The following is a 23179-nucleotide window of genomic DNA, read 5'->3' as shown; positions in this document are numbered from 1 at the left end:
AGGACATGAAAAGGCTTGTGATGAATAACAGTAAGTATTAATTGAACGTTTTCTGTGTGTCACCAAACCAAATGCTAGCTATGGATTATGTTATGAATCCAAAGCACTGAGTGAAGTTATTATTTTTATTCTAATTTCACAGGTGAAATTTCTATTTAACAGATAAAATAATTTGGCTGAAGTCACAAAATTAATAACTGGCTAAGAGGGGATTTGAAACTAGGTATTGCTGCCTGGGTGCAGTGGCTCTCGCCTGTAATCCCAGAACTTTGGGATCCGCCCGAGGCAGGCGGATCACCTGAGGTGAGAAGTTTGAGACCAGCCTGGCCAATATGATGAAACCCCGTCTCTACTAAAAATACAAAAATAAGCCAGGTGTGGTGGTGCATGCCTGTAATCCCAGCTACTTGGGAGGCTGAGGCAGGAGAATCGCTTGAACCCTGGAGGTGGAGGTTGCAGTGAGCTGAGATCAAACCACTGCATTCTAGCCTGGGGGACAGAGCGAGACTCTGTTTCAAAAAAAAAAAAAAAAAAGAAAAATAAACTAAGTATTGTTTCCACAGCCTAGTGGTTAACCTTTAGACCACCCTTTGGAGAAAGAAGCCATAACCCAGAAGGAAGCTGCGATGGAGGAGGCACCCTCAGGGCTTGGTGGAGTGGAGAAGAAGTGAGGTTGGACACAGAGGGATCTACCCAGGGTCTAGGTTGAGCACAGCGGCTCTGCCAGCCCCTTCTCTCCTCCTCCATCCCCTGCCCCTCCCACAGGTAGAACAGGCTGACCAAATATTTCAGCTGAACCTGGAAGAAACAGAAAATTTTGTCCGGATGCGGTGGCTCACGCCTGTAATTCCAGCACTTTGGAAGACCGAGGCGGTCAAATCACCTGAGGTCAGGAGTTCGAGACCAGCCTGACCAACATGGAGAAATCCCGTCTTTACTAAAAATACAAAATTAGCCAGGTGTGGTGGCACATGCCTGTAATCCCAGCTACTCGGGAGGCTGAGGCAAGAGAATCGCTTGAACCCGGGAGGCAGAGGTTGCGGTGAGCCAAGATTGTGCCATTGCTCTCCAGCCTGGGGCAACAGGAGCGAAACTCCACCTCAAAAAAAAAAAAAAAAGAAAGAAAGAAACAGAAAATTTAAGAAACAAAGATAAATAATGTGTTTCAATTAGCATACTCAAGAAGATATTGTATTTATAGAAACAAAGCATGATGCCTTAAAAATTGAACAGATAACAATAATGAGTTATTAGAAATTAAAAATATGACTTCCAATTTTACAATGTGATAAATGAGTTAGAAAATAAAGTTGGGCTGGGTGCGGTAGCCCACGCCCTGTAGTCTAAGCACATTGAGAGGCCAAGGTGGGAGGATGGCTTGAGGCCAGGAGTTTGAGACCAGCCTAGGTAAGATAGGGAGACACTGCCTCTACAAAAAAATTTTTTTTTTTTTTTGAGATGGAGTTTCGCTCTGCTGCCCAGGCTGGGGTGCAATGATGAGATCTCGGCTCACCACAACCTCTGCCTCCTGCCTTACCCTCCTGAGTAGCTGGGATTACAGGCATCTGCCACCACGCCTGGCTAATTTTGTATTTTTTAGTATATTTAGGTGTTTCCCCATGTTGGTTAGGCTTGTCTTGAACTCCCGACCTCTGGTGATCTGCCTGCCTCAGCCTCCCAAAGTGCTGGGATTACAGGTGTGAGCCACCTCGCCTGGCAATTTTGTTTTTTTAATTAGCCAGGTTGGAGCCAGGTTAGAGCAAGCGTGGTGGCTCACGCCTATGATCCCAGCACTTTGGGAGGCCGAGGTGGGTGGATCACTTGAGGTCAGGAGTTCAAGAACAGCCTGGCCAACATGGTGAAACCCCGTGTCTACTAAAAATACAAAAATTAGCTGGGTGTGGTGGTGGGCACCTGTTATCCCAGCTACTTGGGAGGCTGAGGCAGGAGAATTGCTTGAACCTGGGAGGTGGAGGTTGCAGTGAGCAGAGATCGCGCCACTGTACTCCCGCTTGGGTGACGGAGCAAGACTCTGTCTCAAAAAAATAAAAATAAATAAAATAAAATAAAATAAAAATTAGCCAGGTGGGATGGTGGACCCCTGTAGTTGTAGCTGCTTGGGAGTCTTAAGTGGGAGGATTGATTGAACCTAGGAGGTTGCGGTGGCAGTGAGCTATGGTCATGCTACTGCACTCCAGCTTAGGTGACAGAGTGAGACCTTATCTGTAAAAGAAAAAAGAAAATTGAGCACTTTGGGAGGCCAATGCAGGAGGATCACTTGAGGCCAGGAGTTCAAGAGCAGCCTGGGCAACATAGCATGACCTTGTCTCTACAAAAAAAAAGAACTTAAAGATTAGATAGCTGTGATGGTGCAGGCCTGTAGTCCAAGTTACTTAGGAGGCTTAGGCGGGAGGATCACTTAAGTCCAGGAGTTCAAAGCTGCAGCGAGCCATGATCGTGCCACTGCACTTCAGCCTCGGCAAGGGAGTGAGACTGTCTCTAAACAAAAAAAGAAAAAGAAAGAAAAGGAAATTGAGGAAATAAACTTTAAAGGCAAATACAAAATAAAAAAAGAGGAAAGCAAAGAAAAAGGAGAAAATCAAAATTGTCTAACTAGTGGACATTTAAGGAAAAATAACGACAACAGACCAAGAAAGAATCATTGAAAATACAGATGAAACAGAGCTGGAGAGAACCAAGTGCTCCTCATGTGCCTAGCAAAATGAAGGAGGGAAAAAAAAACTTACTGCATCCTTGAGAAATGTCGCAACCAACAATAAAGAACTGACTTTGAAATGGTGATTGACCAGTAGCTGTGGCTTATGCCTGTAATCCCAGCACTTAGGTAGGTTAACACAAAACATTTGCTTCAGGTCAGGAGGTTGAGGCTATGCTGAGATCTCATCTGATGACTGCACAGCTGTGAAAATATATTATATTAAAATCATTGAATTGTACAGTTAAATGAATTTCATGGTATATAAAACATATCTTTTAAAAACTTTTTTAAAAAATGGCCAATAGCCTACTAAAGTTTCTGTTTAGGTTAGTTGGAGTATCTGAAGTGTCATTTTAAACATTAAAAACAGGGCTGGGCGTGGTGGCTCACACCTGTAATCCCAGCACTTTGGGAGGCTGAGGCAGGTGGATCATTTGAGGTCAGGAGTTCAAGACCAGCCTGACCAACATGGTGAAACCCTGTCTCTACTAAATACAAAAAAAATTAGCCAGGCGTGGTGACGCATCCCTGAAATCCCAGCTACTTGGGAGGCTGAGAATTGCTTGAACCCTGGAGGCAGAAGTTGCAATGAGCCGAGATTGTGTCACTGCACTCCAGCCTGGGCAACAGAGTGAAACTGTCTCAAAAAACAAACCATTAACAAAACCATAACCATAAACAAAAACCATTAACATCGTTAACAGTCATCTTGGTTCTCCACTATCTTTTTTTTTGAGACAGAGTCTTGCTCGGTTGCCCAGGCTGGAGCGCACTGGCTTGATCTAGGCTCACTGCAACCTCCGCCTCCTGGGTTCAAGCAATTTTCCTACCTCAGCCTCCCAAGTAGCTGGGATTACAGACACCCGCCACCACTCCCAGCTAATTTTTGTATTTTTAATAGAGACAGGGTTTCACTATGTTGGCCAGGCTGGTCTCAAACTCCTGACCTCAGGTGATCAGCCTGCCTTGGCCTCCCAAAGTGCTGGGATTACAGGCATCAGCCACTGCATCTGGCTACTTCATTCTTTTAAATACAACTTTCAAATCTGTTTTATTCTTTCTTTTAGGAGTAAAAACAACACAAGCCTTTTAGATGGCTCAGGTACTTAGCAAGTCAATGAAGTGGAAACATTTTGTCATGTTAGTTGTAATGAAAAGATCTGTGATTTACAGATATTTTCCAGCACTTCAGATTCTGTATGACTTTTTGGCATGTGGCAAAATGATTCGAGCTGACAGCTTTTTTCCATAATTCTGCTGTAAAGAAATGAGAATCAGATGGATCAGCAGCCAAGTGAGGGAAGCTGGAAGGCCATGCACCAACACCTTCAATATTTGCAGGGGAAATGATTTTTCGAAACCTTAATTATTTTAAATTCAAGATGCTTGTGTACACAGTACACAATATTTTCCTTTTAATTCAAGAACATTAGCAAGCAAGGTTGTTTATTAGCGTTCTCTCTTTCTCTTTGTTTTTTTTTTTTTTGAGACAGAGTCTTGCTTTGTCACCCAGGCTGGAGTGCAGTGGTGCATTCTTGGCTCAGTGCAACCTTGGCCTCCTGGGTTCAAGCGATTCTCCTGCCTCAGCCTCCCAAGTAGCTGGGAATATAGGCACCTGTCACCACATCTGGCTAATTTTTGTATTTTTAGTAGAGTGGGGTTTCACCATGTTGGCCAGGCTGGTCTTGAACTCCTGGCCTCAGGTGATCCACCCGCCTTGGGCTTCTTCAAAATGCTGGGATTACAGGCATGAGCCACCATGCCTGGCCTATGAGTGTTCTCTCGTGAAGCCTCTGTTTAGGAAGCTTCCTCATGCCGGTTCCCTACCACTGCAATTGACGTTTTTTATCAACCAAGAAACCTATCTAAAATAAAAATAGGAAGTATAAAAAAGGTCGTGAAATACTGACCTTTAACCATGCTATCTTTTTGGTACATTTCCCAGACTAGCAGAGTCTATTAGAAGTGGAAGAAACCGCTGGGCGCAGTAGCTCATACCTGTAATCCCAGCGCTTTGGGAGGCTGAGGTGGGTGGATCATTTGAGGTCAGGAGTTCGAGACCAGCCATGGCCAACATGGTGAAACCCTGTCTCTACTAAAAATACAAAAAAATTAGCTGAGCCTGGTGGCACGCACCTGTAATCCCAGCTACTTGGGAGACTGAGGCAGGAGAATTACTTGAACCTGGGAGGTGGAGGTTGCAAATTACTTGAACCCGGGAGGTGGAGGTTGCAGTGAGCTGAGATCATGCCATTGTACTCCACTGCATTTCAACCTGGGTGACAGAGTGAGACACTGTCTCAAAAAAAAAAAAAGTCCAGGCGTGGTGGCTCACTCCTGTAATCCCAGTACTTTGTGAGGCCAAGGCAGGGGGATCACTTGAGGTCAGGAGTTTGAGACCAGCCTGGTCTTGAAATACAAAAAAAATCAGCCAGGTGGTGGCAGGCGCCTATAATCCCAGCTACTCAGGAGGCTGAGGCAGGAGAATCACTTGAACCTGGGAGGCAGAGTTTGCAGTCAACCAAAATCGCACCACTGCACTCCAGCCTGGGCAATAGGGCCAGACTCAGTCTCAAAAAAAAAAAAAAAAGGCGGGGCACAATGGCTCATGCCTGTAATCCCAGAACTCTGGGAGGCCGAGGCAGGCGGATTGCCTGAAGTCAGGAGTTCAAGACCACCCTGGCGAACGTGGTGAAACCCCATCTCTACTAAAAATATAAAAATTAGCCAGACATGGTGGCAAACGCCTGTAATCCCAGCTACTCGGCGGGGCTGAGGCAGGAGGATCCCTTGAACCCGGGAGGCAGACATCCCAGTGAGCCAAGATCATGCCAGTGCACTCTAGCCTGGGTGACAGAGTGAAACTGTGTCTTAAAAAAAAAAAAAAATTAACAACTCACACCCCTACACACACATACGTTCCTAATCCCTTGATCCCTCTCCACTTTAATCTTTGGCACTTTCTAATATGCTAAATAATTGAGCCATTTATCAACTTCTCATTCATTGGCTGTCTCCCACCATCAGAACGCAAGTTCCTACAGGGCAGGGGTTTCTGCTTTTTGTCTTTCTTGGTCCTGCGCTATCTCCAGCTCCTCCAACAGCCTGGTGCCTGGTTGGTGCTCAACCCATAATGTGTGTTGAATGAATGAGTGGAGTTCATGAAGACTGGGATCAGAATAACACAAGACTTGCAGGACAGGCCAGGTTCTCTGGTCTTACCCCGAAGGGAGAAAATGTGATGCATGAGATCTTTCAGTAGAGGGCGTGGGGAGAACTGGCTACCTGAAAATATAAAGATAACCAGTCCTGGAGCTGGGCGCAGTGGCTCACACCTGTAATCCCAGCACTTTGGGAGGCTGAGTCAGGCAGATCATGAAGTCAGGAGATCGAGACCATTCTGGCCAACGTGGTGAAACCCTGTCTCTACTAAAAATACAAAAATTAGCTGCGCGTGGTGGCGTGTGCCTGTAATCCTAGCTACTCAAGAGGCTGAGGCAGGAGAATCGCTTTAACCAGGGAGTCGGAGGTTGCGGTGAGCCAGGATCACCACTGCACTCCAGCCTGGCAACAGAGCAAGTCTCTGTGTCAAAAAACAAAAAACAAAAAACAAAAACAGAAACAAAAACAAAACAAAAACCACCCCACCTCACACTGGTCAGGAATATTAATTCCATGCAACTATAGATCCAAATGTAAAAGAGTAAACTACTAAAGTATTAAACGCAAATGTGGGCCAGGCGCGGCGGCTCAGGCCTGTAATCCCAGTACTTTGAGAGGCCGAGGCGTGTGGATTGCTTGAGGTCAGGAGTTCAACATCCACATGGTTCTGGCCAACATGGAGAAACCCTGTCTCTACTCAAAATACAAAAATTAGCCAGGCACAGGGGCTCACGCCTGTAATCCCAGCACTTTGGGAGGCCAAGACGGGCGGATCACCTGAGGTCGGGAATTCAAGTCCAACCTAACCCATCAGGGAGAAACCCCATCTCTACTAAAAATACAAAATTAGCTGGGCATGGTGGCGAATGTCTGTAATCCCAGCTACTCAAGAGGATGAGGCAGTAGAATCGCTTGAACCTGGGAGGCAGAGGTTGTATGAGCCAAGATCGTGCCATTGCATTCCAGCCTAGGCAACAAGAGCGAAACTCTGTCTCAAAAAATAAAATTAAAAATAAATAAATAAAATAAAAACATAAAAATTACCCGGACATGGTGGTGGGTGCCTGTAACCCCAGCTGCTTGGGAGGCTGAGGCAGGAGAATCGTTTGAACCAGGGAGGTGGAGGTTGCAGTGAGCCGAAAAATTGTGCCACTGCACTCCAGCCTGGGCAACAGAGCAAGACTGTCCAAAAAATATTAAAAAGGCCAGGCCCAGTGGTTCATGCCTGTAATCCCAGCACTTTGGGAGGCCAAGGCGGGTGGATCACCTGAGGTTAGGAATTTGAGACCAGCCTGACCAACATGGTGAAACCCTGTCTCCACTAAAAATACAAAATTAGCCGGGCGTGGTGGTGGGTGCTACCACCACCTATACATGGCCGAATCTATCATTTTCACTTCTGCATATCTGAAAAGTTAAAAATGTTACTTGACGATGTTTTTTTTTTTTTTCTGAGACGGAGTCTTGCTCTGTCGCCCAGGCAGGAGTGCAGTGGCGCGATCTCGGCTCACTGCAAGCTCCGCCTCCCGGGTTCACGCCATTCTCCTGCCTCAGCCTCTCCGAGTAGCTGGGACTACAGGCGCCCGCCACCACGCCCGGCTAATTTTTTGTATTTTTTAGTAGAGACGGGGTTTCACCGTGATCTCGATCTCCTGACCTCGTGATCCGCCCGCCTCGGCCTCCCAAAGTGCTGGGATTACAAGCGTGAGCCACCGCGCCCGGCACTTGACGATGTTTTAACCTGCATTTCTTTAATTCCCTGGGCAGCTAAGCATCTTTTCAGGCTTATTAATCAACGGCCTTCCTTTTTCTCCTTTTTATTATCATTATTATTATTATTATTATTTTGAGACTGAGTCTTGCTCTATCATCCAGGCTGGAGTGCAGTGGAGCAATATCGGTTCATTGCAACCTCTGCCTCCCAGGTTCAAGCAATTCTCCTGCCTCAGCTTCTGAAGTAGCTGGGGCTACACAGGCGTGTGCCACTACACTCAGCTAATTTTTGTATTTTTAGTAGAGACGGGGTTGTGCCATGTTGGCCAGGCTGGTCTCAAACTCCTAACCTCAGGTGATCCACCCACCTTAGCCTCCCAAAGTGCTGGGATTACAGGCGTGAGCCACTGTGCCCGGCCCGGCCTTCTTTTTTCTTTGTTAAAGGCCTTTGCTCATTTTTCTGTTGACTTTCTGCTTCCTCTTGATTTTGCTCTTATTTTTACGGCAAATGGTTTCTGCTAGCTTGTCATCTGTTTTTTAACCTACTTTATGGTATTTTCCCCCAATGATTCTGTAAAAAAAAGTATTGAGACATAATTTATATAAAATATTTATACGTAAAGTATAAAATTAGATGTATATACCTGTGAGATCAGATCACCACATTGCCACAAGCAAATTCCAAAAAGTTTTGTCCTATTTATTATATTTTGAAAGTGAATTCTTTCTTTACAGTTTGTGGATTTTGTGTCTTGTTCAAAAGATTGTGTCCTCTTCAAGATTATATAGTCTTCATATTTGATTATTATTATTTTTTTTTTGAGACAGAGTCTCACTCTATTGCCCAGGCCGGAGTGCAATGACACCAACTAGGCTCACTGCAACCTCTGCCTCCCAGGTTCATGTGATTCTCCTGCCTCAGTCTCCCAAGTAGCTGGGATTACAGGCGCGCACCACCACGCCCGGCTAATTTTTGTATTTTTGGTAGAGATGGGGTTTCACCATGTTGGCCAGGCTGGTCTGGAACTCCTGACCTCGTGATCCACCCGCCTTGGCCTCCCAAAGTGCTGGGATTACAGGTGTGAGCCACCGTGCCCGGCTGCTTCTTTTTTTTTTTTTTTTTGAGAGGCAGTCTCCCTCTGTCGACCATGCTGGAGTGCAACGTCATGATCTCGGCTCACCGCAACCTCCACCTCCAAGGTTCATGTGATTCTCCTGCCTCAGTCTCCCAAGTAGCTGGGATTACAGGTGTGCACCACCACGCCTGGTTAATTTTTTTATATTTTTAGTAGAGCTGAGGTTTTGCCATGTTAGCCAGGTTGGTCTCAAACTCCTGGCCTTAAGTGATCCACTTAAGGCCAGGCCTACCAAAGTCCTGGGATTACAGGCGTGAGCCACTGCACCCGCCTGTTTTTTTTTTTTTTTGAGATGGAGTTTCACTCTTGTTGCCCAGGCTGGAGGGCAATGGCGCGATCTCAGCCCATGGCAATCTCTGCCTCCCAGGTTCAAGCGATTCTCTTGCCTCAGCCTCCCGAGTAGCTGGGATTACAGGCATGTGCCGCCACGCTCGGCTTATTTTGTATCATCTTTTTTCTTTCTTTCCTTTTTTTTTTAATTAGAGATGTGTCTTGCTGTGTCGCAGAGGTTGGAGTGTAGTGGGATGAATCATAGCTCACTGTAGCTCACAGCAGCCTCGAACTTCTGGGCTCAAGCAACCCCCTCACCCCGCCTCAGCCTCCCAAGTAGCTAGGACTACAGATGTGTACCACCATGCTTGGCCAATTTTTAAAAATGTTTTGTAGACATGGGGCCTGCTTTGATGCAGGCTCAGAGCCCAGCCTGACAGTGATATCCCACAAGATTCATTTGCCTGGCTGGTCTTGAACTCATGTCCTCAAGTGATCCTCCTGTCTCAGCCTCCTAAAGTGCTGGGATTACAGTTGTGTCACTGCCCCTGGCTTTGTTTTTTCTTAGGGTATAACTAAAACCTATAATTGCATGTTTAATCTGTTTGACTATTTGTTTAGTGTCTGCACCCCGGACAAGAGCAAGGGCTATGTGTAATCTGTCCCTTACTGTGTCCCTGGGGCCTGATACTGGGCCTGACTCATTGAATCACTCAACCGGCTGCCCTCTTAAAATGGGAGGAATAAGGCTTCCTAGGAATCAACCCATGAGAAACTAATGTTAAGAAGTGGCCAACATTATCTGAACCATGTGTAACCAAGAGGAGACGTGCCAAGAGCCCTGAGCACATACTCTGGGATAGGCGATGGGAACCCTTGTAAGTCTCTCTTCCATCTTACACAGTCGGATAGACGCTAGAAATTTGAATGAGTAGGATCAATTGCAAAGTCAAAACTTCTGCTGGCTCTTTGGGTTTCCAAAGGATGGAAACATGAAGTAGATGCTGTTCTCTAGTAGAGCATCTTAGTCAGATGCGGATATAGACAGATCTCTGGGCCAGAAGGGTATACAAATGCAATGAGAATGAGGAGTCTGATTGGCATTGTCCAATATGGAGCACTGGCCACGTGTGGCCACCGAACATGTGTGGCTGGTCCTAAAGTCTTCGACTTGGCCGGCAGTGCTGGGCTCAGCTGGTCTCGCTCATATATCTCTATGGCTACTCTTCTCAAGCGGTGGACTCAATTTCCCCACCTCTGAATCTGGGTGAACCCTGGACTCGCTTTGGCCAGTTGAAGATAGCAGAAGTGGCTGCGTGGTGATCAGCTGGGGCTCGTGAGGGGCTGGCTGGTTTAGGATGGCCTGCATTGGGACACCTGAACTCTCCTTCTCATGGTCCCTGCTTGTCCAGCAGGCTGGCCTGGGCTTTCTCTGTGGCGGAGGTGGAGGTCCAAAGCAAAGGAGCAGCGTGCAGGTTCTCTTCAGGTGGAGGAAAGCAGAGGCGTCAGCCCATATTATGCCTCTTTCACATAAACATGATTTTCAGCTGAAGGCAATTAAGAAGCAGAAAATACAGGAAAAGGTCAGGTTTCCCTCCCCTTTCTGCCTCAAGGCACGATAAAAACTCTCCTTCAACGGAGACAACCCTTAACTTTGCCCAGCCAGCGGCAGTACCAGAGGCACCGCAGACTAATACTGCTGCATCAGCTTCCTCTCAGATATTTACCTATGCACAGTTTCTCACCTTTGGAGGCCTAAAACTTTCTTTTTCCTGTTATTTCTCTACAAATGTATTGTGTCTTTTGGAAGATGCTGTGTAAGGCAGTGTTCTGAGGCACTGTGTTGTTACTTTTCATTTAGGTTTGTCCTGTGTGATGTATGCTGCATGGATTAATCAACTGTTCTTGGGCAAGCACAGTGGCTCACACCTGTAATCCCAGCACTTCGGAAGGCTGAGCACAGGAGTTACAGATCAGCCTGGGCTACATTCTGAAACACATGTAGCCCCCCAAAATACAAAAAGTAGCCTGGCATAGTGATGTGCCTGTAGTCCCAGCTACTTGGGAGGTTAAGATGGGCGAATCGCTTGAGTCAGGGAGGTGGGGGTTGCAGTGAGCCGAGATGGAACCACTGCACTCCAGCCTGGGCCACAAAGCAACACACTATCTCAAAACAAACAAACAAACTTCTTGTCTGTGAATCTTTTTGTTAAGGAGCCTATTTTGTGCAGCTGTAACAGAATACCAGAGACCGGGTAATTCATAATTATAGGCATGAGCCACCACGTCTGGCCTGATATACCTCTTTCTCACTGAAGACACAGGGGGATATAAAGGTCAATGGCTTTGATGGAGTGTGGTGCCAGGGGCATAAGGGGAACAGAGTCCAGGCTGTGTGTGCATGTGAGTGTGTGTGTGTGTGTGGTGCATGCGTGTGGCACATGTGGGATGTTCAGAAGCAATATCACCAGATTTTGCTCCCAGCTAGGCCTGGGGCACCCCTTTTCAGCTGCTTCAGGATGCATTCCAAGAGAGGAGAGTCTAGGGGAAAGAAAGAGTTTGGGTAGAGGCCAAGTCATCTGAACTGTTAATAGAAAAACATTAGACAAATTAAATTAAGCAGACTTTATTTGAGCAAAGAAAATGTATGAATCGGGCAGCACCCTGAACCAGTAAAGGTTCAAAGTGCTCCACCCAGCAACACTGGCAGGCCAAATTTTTTGGAAGTAACACAGAGAAACAGTCTGATGGGGTACAGCTCAGCATTTGCCTTATACGGACTTGGTCTGATCAGTTGGCAGCCTGTGACTGGTTAAAGCACAGCTGCTGTGACTTGCTGAGATTCAGCTATTTGTTACAAGACTATAGTCTCAGTTGGGAGGCAGTTTACTTAAATATTAAGTTAGGTTGAAGTTCAACAGGTATGGCAGCAGCTTTGGGCCAAATTCTTTTTTTTTTTTTTTTTGAGACGTAGTCTTGCTCTGTCACCAGGCTGGAGTGCAGTGCATGATCTCAGCTCACTGCAACCTCCACCTCCCGGGTTCTAGCGATTCCTCTCCCTCAGCCTCCAGAGTAGCTGGGATTATAGGCATGTGCCACCATGCCCGGCTAATTTTTTGTATTTTAGTAGAGATGGAGTTTCACCATGTTGGCCAAGATGGTCTCGATCTCCTGACCTCATGATCGGCCCACCTCGGCCTCCCAAAGTGCTGGGAACTTTGGGCCAAATTTAATTGAACTTAAACATTTCTGCCTTCTGGTCAGCCTCTCAATTTCGAGAGATTGACCAAAACCTTGGCCCCTGACTCCATTTTCTGTCACCATCATAATGGACTTGTTTTGTTTCAGTATTGACTTCACAGTTTCACCTTAGTTGGATGATTCTTTATGCTTTCTTCATGTTTTTGTTATTCTAACCCTAACAGACCAGTTGATGTATAAAGAATGGCTGCAGAGGAGTACGTAAGACTTCCCAGGGGAGGCAACACATCAGAGAGACTATTATTATTATTATTATTTTATTATTATTTTTGACAGGGAGTCTTGCTCTGTTACCCAGGCTGGAGTGCAGTGGCGCAATCTTGGCTCACTGCAACCTCCACCTCCTGGGTTCAAGCGATTCTCCTGCCTCAACCTCTTGAGTAGCTGGGATTACAGGCATGCACAACCACACTGGCTAATTTTTGTATTTTAGTAGAGACAGGGTTTTACCATGTTGGCTAGACTGGTCTTGAACTCCTGACCTCAAGTGATCCACCCGCCTCGGCCTTCCAAAGTGCTGGGATTACAGGCTTGAGCCACTGTGCCTGGCCTATTATTATTTAAGATGGAATCTTGCTCTGTCACCCTGGCTGGAGTGCAGTGGCGCAATCTTGGCTCACTGCAACCTCCACCTCCTGGGTTCAAGAGATTCTCCTGCCTCACCCTTCTGAGTAGCTGGGATTACAGGCATGCACAACCACACCAGCCATTTTTTGTATTTTTAATAGAGACAAGGTTTCACTATGTTGGCCAGGCTGGTCTCGAACTTCTGAGCTCAAGCGATCTGCCTGCCTTGGCCTCCCAAAGTGCTGGGATTACAGGCATGAGTCACTGTGCCCGACCAGGGAGACTATTATGATGGCTATGAGTGGACAATGCCAAGAAACTGAAGTACACTCCTTATCAGGAGTTTCAATAAACAAACTAGTCAAAATCAAATAACTCGAAGTCCATGCAATAAAGATAGTTCAATAGCATTTGAGTCCAATTGGTCAGTCTTTGTTCTGGGGATGATGGCAATTAAAGGCCAAACTCACCCCATTAAATGAGAGATCTATATTAGAGAGGTTTCAGAGACCTCCACCCAGCAACAATGGGCAAGCAGCATTTATAAACAGAAAAAGGAAGTGGCATTGCTGATTGGTTACAGCTCAGCCTTTGTCTAATTTGGACACATCTGGTCAGTCTGCAGTCTGCCCCTGGCTGAAATCTGGCTGCTATGATTGGAGGACACTCCTTTCTTCTTACAAGAATATACTCCCTGGTCAAGTTGTAGTTTGTTTACATATTAAATAAGGTTACATCCCAGTCAAATCCTCCCTACAAAGTATCCCCTATTCTGACCTCTATCACCATAGACTAGTTTTTCTGCTTTAAATAAATGGAATCACACAATTAAAAAAAAGAGAGAAAAAATGAGGTTACAGTTCACTAGATTGCAGGACTTTTGAACAAATTTATTCACTTTTTTTTTGATAGAGTCTTGCTCTGCCGCCCCAGCTGGGGTGCAGTGGCATGATCTCAGCTTACTGCAACCTCCACCTCTGGAGTCCAAGTGATTCTCTCACCTCAGCCTCCCAAGTAGCTGGGATTACAGGAGTGTGCCACCACGCCCGACTAATTTTTGCATTTTTAGTAGAGAGGGGGTTTTACTATGTTGGCCAGGCTGGTCTCAAACTCCTGACCTCAGGTGATCCACCTGCCTCAGCCTCTCAAAATGCTGGGATTACAGGCATGAGCCACCACGCCAGGCCTGGCACACATTTAATTTAATTTAGCAGAACTTACTCCCTGTGCCCAGAAGAGGTAGGGGCAAGACTTGCTTTCCATGAAGAGTGCACCTGATGAGAAGGCAGCTCCAGAGGACTCAAAGGAAAACCGAGAATCAGGAGAGAAAGAAACGTGCAGTCCTTGCCTACTTCAGGGGAGGACCCCAAACTCCCAGTTAATAGTAGGGACCTGCTTCCCCATGCGCCCCAGCTCCCTCCCCACCATGCAGTCGCCTCCTGGGCCTGGCAACCACAATTCGGGGCCTGCTCTAAGGCCCAGAGTTCTCAGTCAGGCGATGTCCAGCTGAAGTGGTCTGGGCCTCGTGGCAGCACCAGATCCAGGGTGAGGTCCCGCTGCTGGTCCGCAGAGTACACAGGCCGATAGCCCAGCAGCTGCAGCGCGCCGGCGCACACCTCCTGCACGCGCAGGATCTTAGTGAGGGGCAACTCGTGGCGCCAGGCCTGGGAGACGTTGCGCGCATTCCTAGACGAAGTCTGGAAGGCCTCGCCTGGCTTGCCAATCCCCGACCCGTGGGTGATGTTGTGGATCCAGGCCTCGAGCTGTGGCGTGAGGGTCAGGCCGGTGAAGGCGTAGAGTGCGCGGATCTCTGTCAGCGGCTTCCGCGCCAGGTCCTCGAAGCGTACCAGGCGGTAGCGGCCGCGCAGGAAGGGTGGCGGCTTGAATGTGGCGGCCTCGGCGATACGCACGTGGCTGCGGCACACCTCGCGAATCAGGCGCAGGTGAGGGTCGGCCTCCACCCACTTGCCGTTGGTGCCCAGCACGATGCCGTTGTCGCGTGCCAGTAGCGGGCCCGCCGCCTCCCGGGAGCGCAGCACGGCCCGCGGGTCGCGCACCAGGTGCACGATGCGCAGGTTGAGCGCGGGGTCGCTGAGCAGCGGGTAGAGCACCTGCAGGTTGAAGAAGCGCACCTCCTTGACCACCACATGGCTGTAGGAGCGGCAGGCCTCCCGGGCCAGGCTGAAGGGCTGCCGCGCGCACAGTGTCCTGCATACGTTCTCCTTGCTGATGGTGCCTCGGGGAAAGGCGCTGCAGGCGGGCGGCGAGCATAGCGCGCGGCTCGCTTCCCACTTGAAAAAGGCGGACAGGTTTCGGCTCTGTGGCATGTAGGCATCAAACACGTCCATGTCGCACAAAAAGATGGAGCGCATCAGGTCGCGCACAGCCATGTGCAGTGTTGCGGCGCTGCCCTGCGACAGGGTGGTCCACACATGCCACGCGGGCTCCATCAGGTAGAAGACGTCGGGGTGCTGGCTGAAGAGCTGGCCCACGAAGGACGAGCCCGAGCGCCACGAGGACAGCACCAGCACATGCACACGATCCTCGCGGCCGGCTGGGGATGAGGGCCCTGGCCGGGAGACGACGAAGAGCAGGAGGCAGGTGGTCTGTGCCAGGAGGAGCACCGTCACTGTCTTGCTGGAGAAGCGTGGCAGCCACATGCCGGCGGCTGGGGGCCTTCAGGCAGAGTGGGCAACTTTAGGGACCAGGGCGTCATGCCCATTCCACGCCCCAATTACTGCCCAGTGCCCTCAGGGATCAGCCCTCGGATTCGACTACCCTACCCATTGGACTTTCCAACACTCCCAAGGTCTCAGTCCAGCGCTTTCCCAGGAATATGGAGTCAAGACATAAGCCAGAATATAGTCTGTGCTCAGAGCAGAAGTCCAGTTGCAGAAAAATGTGGGACATCCTCAAACTGTCTACCTACCAACCCACCTACTTACATACCTACAGGCTATCTATCTGTAGAGAGAAATACTATGTTTCAAAGAGAACTCCTGTCTTTTGCTTCAGGATACCTCTTAGAGAGACCCTTTTAGGTTGTGGAGCTAAAAGGGCTTGATGGGGGTTTCGGTGGATGTCAGAGCACCACCAGGCTTGCCGAGGTTGAATCCTGGCTCTGCCACTTCCTAGCCTATGATCTTGCTTATGAAGATCACTTAAATCTCTCTGTGACTGATCACTTTACCCACGTGTAAAAGAGGGATAATTCTGGTACCTGGCTCATGGGATCTGGGGGGATTGGGGGTTTATTATAATGAAGATGGGGGAAGGGAACGTGCAGTCATGCCCATAACTGAGGATTGCACCTTTTAAGTGGTGTGCTTCTGCATTATATACTTTTTTTAACAGGCAGGTATAAAACTTTTGTTGGCTGGGCGCAGTGGCTCACGCCTGTAATCCCAGTACTTTGGGAGGCCAAGGCGGGCGGATCACGAGGTCAGGAGATCAAGACCATCCTGGCCAACACGGTGAAACCCCGTCTCTACTAAAAATACAAAAAATTAGCCCGGCATGGGGGTGGGCGCCTGTAGTCTCAGCCACTTGGGAGGCTGAGGCAGGAGAATGGCGTGAACCTGGGAGGCAGAGGTGGCAGTGAGCTGAGATTGTGCCACTACACGCAGCCTGGGCGACAGAGCGAGACTCCGTCTCAAACAACAACAACAACAACAAAAAAAAAAAACACAAAAAACTTTTGTCATTAAAAATAAGCAAGTAAATAAAGTGGACAAAGAACAGCAACTGTTGCCATCACCGGTAGGGGGTGAAGTGCTGTAGGCAGCATGGGCTCCAGAAGGAGGGTGTCCTGGAGCCCTGTGGGTTTGCAAGGAGACCAGTTGAGGCAGAGCTGGGATGGAGCCAGAGAAGCAGAGAGGTGAGAGCAGAGTACTGTCCCGGCCAGCTGAGGGGACTCACCACTATCCAGGGCTGCTGGGAGAGCTGCAACGCTGATCACAAATCCATGGGAGATGTCTCAACATCTGGCAAAGCAGGAAGGAGAGGAGATCAGACCCCTACAGAGAGAGACAGCCCCGTACATAGAAAACTCCCCAGGGTGGGAGCAGAGCTGTCCCGCCTGTCTTTTGCTTCAGGATACCTCGTAGAGAGACCCTTTTGGGTTGTGGAGCTAAAGGGCTTGATGAGGGCTTAGGTGGATGTCACAGCACCACCACGCTTGCTGAGGTTGAATGAGTCTGTGTAGGGCATTTCTCCAAATGGCTGGGAACTGGCGGGGTCTCCTGATGGATGGAGTCGAGAGAGCTGGCTCCAAATCCCAGCACTGCCAATGGGGAGCTATGAGACCTGGGGCAAGCGACTTAACTTCTCTGAGGCTCAGTTTCCACCTCTGTAGAACGGGATTTGCAACATTTAACTTCTTAGAGCTGTTGTGATGGATGCTGCTGCAAACACCTATGAGGGGAGGGCCTGGGGAAGCATTCCTTACACACATGCCCCTGTTACTGTTACTGTCCCTGTGCTGAGCTACATCTGGAGACGAAGAACCCCCTCCACCTGGGGAGTCTCCCCACAGAGGAGACACCGACAGGCCACCTACCCTTCCAATCCCTGTATCTCCCAGGCCATCCTCTGGCCTCCAACCACCCTGAGCCTTTAGTGGACCTTAAGAATGTCACGCATGTCTCACAGGATGGAAGGAACACTGAGCCGGCCTCCCTCATTCCAAGGTCCCAAAGGGTTCTTCTGTTTGCACCTGTTGCATCTGCAATGACCTCAAGGCTGGGTGACTTTGGAAGGGAGGAGCCTGGAAGTTTTCTCCTTACTCCTGCTTCCTTTGCTCCCTGCCTGACCCCTTCCCCTGTCCACATCACCCACTGAGAGAAGCCAGGGTCTAACTTGTGAGCAGATCTCATCTCTGCTCCTTCCCCCTCAATGCGGCGACAGGAGTGAGTGGAGGATGCCCAACACCTCTGTCATCTGCTGACTCCCAAGCTACCTTCTGGATCCCTATACCCACTCCTGGAAAACCTGGAAGATGAGGAGAGTAGCCCCCCACCTCCTTTACATGTGTGACTGTACTTTTTCCAGTGCTGGCTGATGGATGGTTGGCTCCCCTGCCAACAGAGTGCCAGAAAGGAAGGGAACTCATATTTGATGACTTCAATGATCACAAGTGCTAGGTGCTTCAAGTCCACTGGATGATTTCACTCAATGGGCACTGAGGCGGGCATGATGATGGCATTTTTTCAGGTGAAGGACTCAAGGCTTAGAGAGACAATAAGAAAGCTGGGACCCCAGGACTCCTGTTCCTAAGCTCCTGGCACTTCTGATCCCAGGCTGTGGGCCTCTCCCACCTGTGATTGCTCCCTGCAGAGTGCAGGACCCTGCTGCTCTGGCCCAAACACAGTTGTCCTGGCCAGCCCAGCCCTTCCCTGGGTAGGGAGGATCTTGATCCCAAGCTAGGGTTTTTGTTACCTGTGTTCCAGGAAAGCCAGAGGTCTTCTTAAGAAGGTGGTTGAATCACTCTATGCCATGCACAGTCTCCAGAAGACCAGTTCCTCACTGGAAGCTTTCTGATAAGGAGCCTTACATTCAGCACAGCGGACAACTGGCTAAGGGTGCAAAGTTAGGAAGAACCAGTCAGGCAGGCCCTGTGATATGCACTTTCATCTTCATGACTGAATGTTATCCTCCCGAGTCCCTCGGAGGCAGAAATAACCATCCCTGTCTGTTTTAATTGAAGCAGTGGGGCTCAGAGACATGAATACCCAGTAAGAAAGATGCAGGGCAGGGGCTTAAGTCCAACAGGCAGACTCCCAGTGCAGGGCTCTGTGGTGGGTCACACTCCTAAGCCTTTGTCCAGTGAACTCTTCCATCCTGGAAGGACTATCCCCTTCCCCTTTAAATTCTTCCCTTTTTTGATTCTTTTCTGGGGGTACATATTTATTACATGTTTAATTTTTAGAAAAATAATACAAACAGTTCACATGAAATTCACAAAGTAGAGATGAGTGCATTGTGGCCTCAGCCTCCCAAAGCATTGGGTTTACAGGCGTGAGCCATAGCGCCCGACCACAATGCAATTCTTGACTGCCTTGCCTCTGTGTAAAAGGGAAGAAAAAGGAAAGTCAACATTTGCATTTGCTAAACATCAGACACAGTGGCTTACGCCTGTAATCCCAGCACTTTGGGAGGCCTAGGTGGGTGGTCACCAGAGGCCAGGAGTTCAAGACCAGCCTGGCCAACAAGGCAAAACCTATCTCTACTAAAAATACAAAAATTAGGCCACGTATGGTGGCAGGTGCCTGTAATCCCAGCTACTTGGAGGCTGAGGCAGGAGAGTAGCTTGAACCCAGCAGACAGAGGGTGCAGAGGCTGAGATCGTGCCATTGCACTCCAGCCTGGGCAACAAGAGCAAAACTCCATCTCAAAAAAAAAAAAAAAAAAAAAAAAAAAATTAGGCCAGGTGCGGTGGCTCACGCCTGTAATCCTAGTGTTTTGGGAGGCCAAGACGGGTGGATCACCTGAGGTCAGGAGTTCAAGACCAGCCTGGCCAACATGGTGAAACCCCATCTCTAAAATTAGCTGGGCACAGTGGCTCATGCCTGTAATCCCAGCTACTCGGGAGGCTGAGGCAGGAGAATCGCTTGAACCCAGGAGGTGGAGATTACAGTGAGCCGAGATGGTGCAGTTGCACTCCAGGCTCTGTGACAGAGTGAGACCCCATCTGAAAAAAACAAAAACAAAAATTTGGGCCCAGTGCCGTGGCTCACGCCTGTGATCCCAGCACTTTGGGATCCTCAGGGGGGCAGATCACCTGAGGTCAGGAATTGGAGACCAGCCTGGCCAACATGGTGAAACACCCTCTACTAAAGATACAAAAATTAGCTGGGTGTGGTGGTGCGCGTGTCTGTAATCCCACCTACTCCAGAGGCTGAGGCAGGAAATCACCTGAGCCCAGGAGACAGAGGTTGCAATGAGCCAAGATCGGGCCACTGCACTTCAGCCTGGGCGACAGAGCGAGACTCCGTCTCAAAACAAACAAACAAAAAAACGTTTCCTAGGAACCTGTACTGTCCTGGGGCCCAGAGGGCCTTTCCTGAAGCCCAACATCAAGCCCCTAGAGGCAGTGAGGCACGACTCCAATTCCCGAGTCTGGTTCCAAATTAACTCACCAAGCTATTTTTTCTCAAGAATTTTATGAAGAGTTTTTGAAAGCCACACCCTTTGAGACCCATGTATGGAAAAAGAACCCGCACCCCGATCCCCGCCCAGCGCAGTGAGGATTCCCCTGCGCAGCCGAAACCCCAGCAAGCCACTTCCAAACCAGCGCTAGCAGGGGAGATGAACTTTCCACGTTGCTGATGGAAAAACCACCCCCAGCTCTTCCGGCCAACCCAGGTCCCCAGTGCAGGACAGAGGAGCGTCACAGCTGGGCCACTGCCCCGACCCCCAGCCCAACCGAGTGTGGAGAGACCTCCCGTGGAGAATGAAGAACCAAAGTACCTCAAAGCTTGGCGTGTTTGTCCGACCTGGAGCGGCAGCGAGAGGGACGCTTTTCTTCCTGGGCTCAGCAAATCTACTAGACGTCGTCTCTTCCAAGTTCCACCGCACAGCCAGCTTTCTTTACACTGCGAGGGTCCGCAGGGGCTGACTTGCTCCTTAAGGTCCCAAGACTATTAAGGGACACCCGGTGAGGCCGGTAAAGGGGCTCTAAGAGGCATGGACGAGAGTCGGGGGTGACCAAGCCACTGGAAGCTCCAGGAGACTCGAGGCAGAGCGAATCTGGGAACAGGGCAGGAGTCCCAGAATGGGATGTTGAGGATGGGGGTGTCCTGGGGCTACCAAAGGGAAGGACCCGGCGCAGAGCTCCCTCTGGGAACGCGGCACTGCGGCCCGCGCCCTCTACTCCCCGCGCGCCGGCCGGCAACCCTCGGCGCCGCCCGGCAATCCTCGGCGATGCCTGATGAGGCGCTTTCAGATGTGCCTGCAGTCCCAGGGTGGCCGGCGGGAGCCAGGGAAATGGGAGAAGGAAGGAAGGAGAAGGTTTTGCCCCCGGCTCCCTCTCCCCACCCCCGACCGAGGTGCCACGCCTCGGGGAGGGGCGCTGGTCAAGGGCAGGGCAGGAGGGCCTAAGTGGGCTGGGGCTCTAAGAGGCGCACCTTTTAGCCGAGGATGTCAAAGGACGCTGGCAGAGTCACTTCTCATCTAACTGACCACAAATGAACGTTGTAACCCCTCCCCAACCCCCAATCGCCAGAGAACCTGGGAGCTCCTGGGAGGACAAAGGCCCTAGTGAAGGAAGTCGAAACTTATCTTGCCCCTCCTCGCTCTCGGGGGGCATCCTTGCAGCGAAGGGACTTGGAATCCAAACCCTTCCCAAGGCCCTAACCTCAGCCCTAAGCCAAGACCCAGGCACCTTGATGACACAGGAATCCGTGCTGCCTCCCGATGCAGCTGGGAGGTGTTGAAAGACCAGGTGGCCTTAGGAACTGTGCCCTCCCTGCCCTAGCCTCCGCCCAGAGGTGCAGGCTTGATAACAGGTTCCCATAAATACAGGGTATGTTTCAGTAAATAAAACCTCGCCAGCCACCCCTTACAAACAGGTCAGCCTGGCCTGGTGGCACATGACTGTAATCCCAGAACTTTGGGAGGTGAGGCCGGCAGATCACTTGAGGTCAGGAGTTCAAGACCAGCCTGGTCAACGTGGCGAAACCCCATCTCTACTAAAAATACAAAAATTAGCCGTGCATGGTGGCACATGCCTGTAATCCCAGCTACTAGGTAGGCTGAGACAGGAGAATCGCTTGAACCCGGAGGTGGAGGCTGCAGTGAGCGGAGATGGGGCCACTGCACTCCAGACTGGGCGACAAAGTGAGACTCCATCTCAAAAACAAACAAACAAACGGGCAGAGTCCAGTCATCTGAAAAGGATAGAGCATTGAGAGGTTCTTTAATCCATGGTGGTATCTGAAACAAGAAGTCCCTGCTGCTGGGAGTAGAAATTAGCACAGTCTTTCCTGGCTGTGATTTGGCAATGAATTAAGATCCTTAACAATGGTCATAAGTTTTTTGAATGTATCTCAAGGAAATGAACCAACAACAAGGATTTCTACACAAGGTTTATAGAAGTGTTGTTTATGATACTAAAAAGGTTACAACAAAAAAGATTAGAAAGATGTGTGCCAGAATGCCAACCGTAATAACTTCTGTGATCAAACTGCTGTGATCCCAGCACTTTGGGAGACCAAAGCGGATGGATCACTTGAGGTCAGGAGTTCAAGACCAGCCTGACCACCAGGGTGAAGCCCTGTCTCTACTAAAAATACAAAAATTAGCCCGGCGTGGTGGTGGGCACCCGTAATCCCAGCTACGCAGGAGGGTAAGGAGGGAGAATCGCTGGAACCTAGGAAGTAGAGGCTGCAATGAGCTGAGATCATGCTACTGCACTCCAGCCTGGGTAACAGAGTGAGACTCTGTCTCAAAGAAAAAAAAAAGAAAAAAGAAAAGAAAAACCACCTACTGGGTACTGTGCTTATCACCCGGGTGATGAAATAATCTGTACACCAAACCCCCAGGATGTACAATTTAGCTATACACGAAACCCATACATATACCCAATGAGTCTACAATAAAAGTAAAAAGAAATAATTGCTTTATTAGCCTTACATGATGGAATATTAGGGGGGTCTCATCTGACTTAAGCCGAAACTGTACTAATCATTCGGCAAAATCAGGAGTCTTTCTGCCTCCAAATATCCAGTAATAACATCAAACCCTAACTTAGCTATGGGTCGGAGCTGAGTTAATAAAATCCTCTATATTTCTTTCTTTCTTTTTTTTTTTTTTTTTGAGACGGAGTCTAGCTCTGTTGCCAGGCTGGAGTGCAGTGGCGCGATCTTGGCTCACTGCAACCTCCGCCTCCTGGGTTCAAGCGATTCTCCTGCCTCAGCCTACTAAATAGTTGGGATTACAGGCACGTGTCGCCACACCCAGCCAATTTTTGTATTTTTAGTAGAGATGGGGTTTCACCATGTTGGCCACGATGGCCTCGATCTCCTGACGTTGTGATGCACCCACCTCGGCTTCCCGAAGTGCTGGGATTACAGGCGTGAGCCACCGCTCCTGGCCTCTTGCCTTTTATTTACCTCTTGCAGCTATGATGTGATTCAGAGTCAGAAACTATCAACATCTGGTCTGTAAATAATTTCATATTCACCAGACATAGTCATAATTATCCAGCATGTAGATTTCACATGGTATGTGAATTCCACTGAAAACTCATCTACTTGGGGAAGAACTAGGGGACTGTCACCAAAGACCTAATGGAAGTTCCAAGGTCTTTAGGCAGAGCCTTATAAAACATGGCTGCAGATGAGTAATGAAGACA

The 23179-nt window shown here is 49.1% G+C and overlaps 2 protein-coding genes across 4 annotated transcripts in view; both read right to left on the bottom strand.

The window, feature by feature from the left end:
- Positions 1–23179, bottom strand: part of TMEM231 (transmembrane protein 231) — a 67447-nt gene that overhangs the window by 26146 nt on the left and 18122 nt on the right. The gene's annotated exons all lie outside the window — the stretch shown is intronic.
- On the bottom strand, positions 12488–21059 carry CHST5 (carbohydrate sulfotransferase 5). Of its 2 annotated transcripts, XM_032156394.2 has the most exons (4): positions 20296–21059; positions 18265–18401; positions 16747–16811; positions 12488–15504 (listed from the first exon to the last, which is right to left on the bottom strand). In XM_032156394.2, the coding sequence occupies exon 4, from the start codon at positions 15486–15488 to the stop codon at positions 14316–14318; it is 1173 nt and encodes a 390-aa protein (XP_032012285.1). In that variant the 5' UTR covers positions 15489–15504; positions 16747–16811; positions 18265–18401; positions 20296–21059; the 3' UTR covers positions 12488–14315. The 2 variants fall into 2 exon arrangements, with proteins under 2 accessions (XP_032012285.1, XP_032012286.1); XM_032156395.2 differs by lacking the exon at positions 20296–21059 and having other exon boundaries at positions 18265–18510.

The sequence above is a fragment of the Hylobates moloch genome, unplaced genomic scaffold (assembly GCF_009828535.3).
Source record: "Hylobates moloch isolate HMO894 unplaced genomic scaffold, HMol_V3 SCAFFOLD_6, whole genome shotgun sequence".
NCBI classification, from domain to species: domain Eukaryota; kingdom Metazoa; phylum Chordata; class Mammalia; order Primates; family Hylobatidae; genus Hylobates; species Hylobates moloch.
Note: the sequence above shows the minus strand (reverse complement) of the source record. Positions and strands in the feature narration are given on the sequence as shown.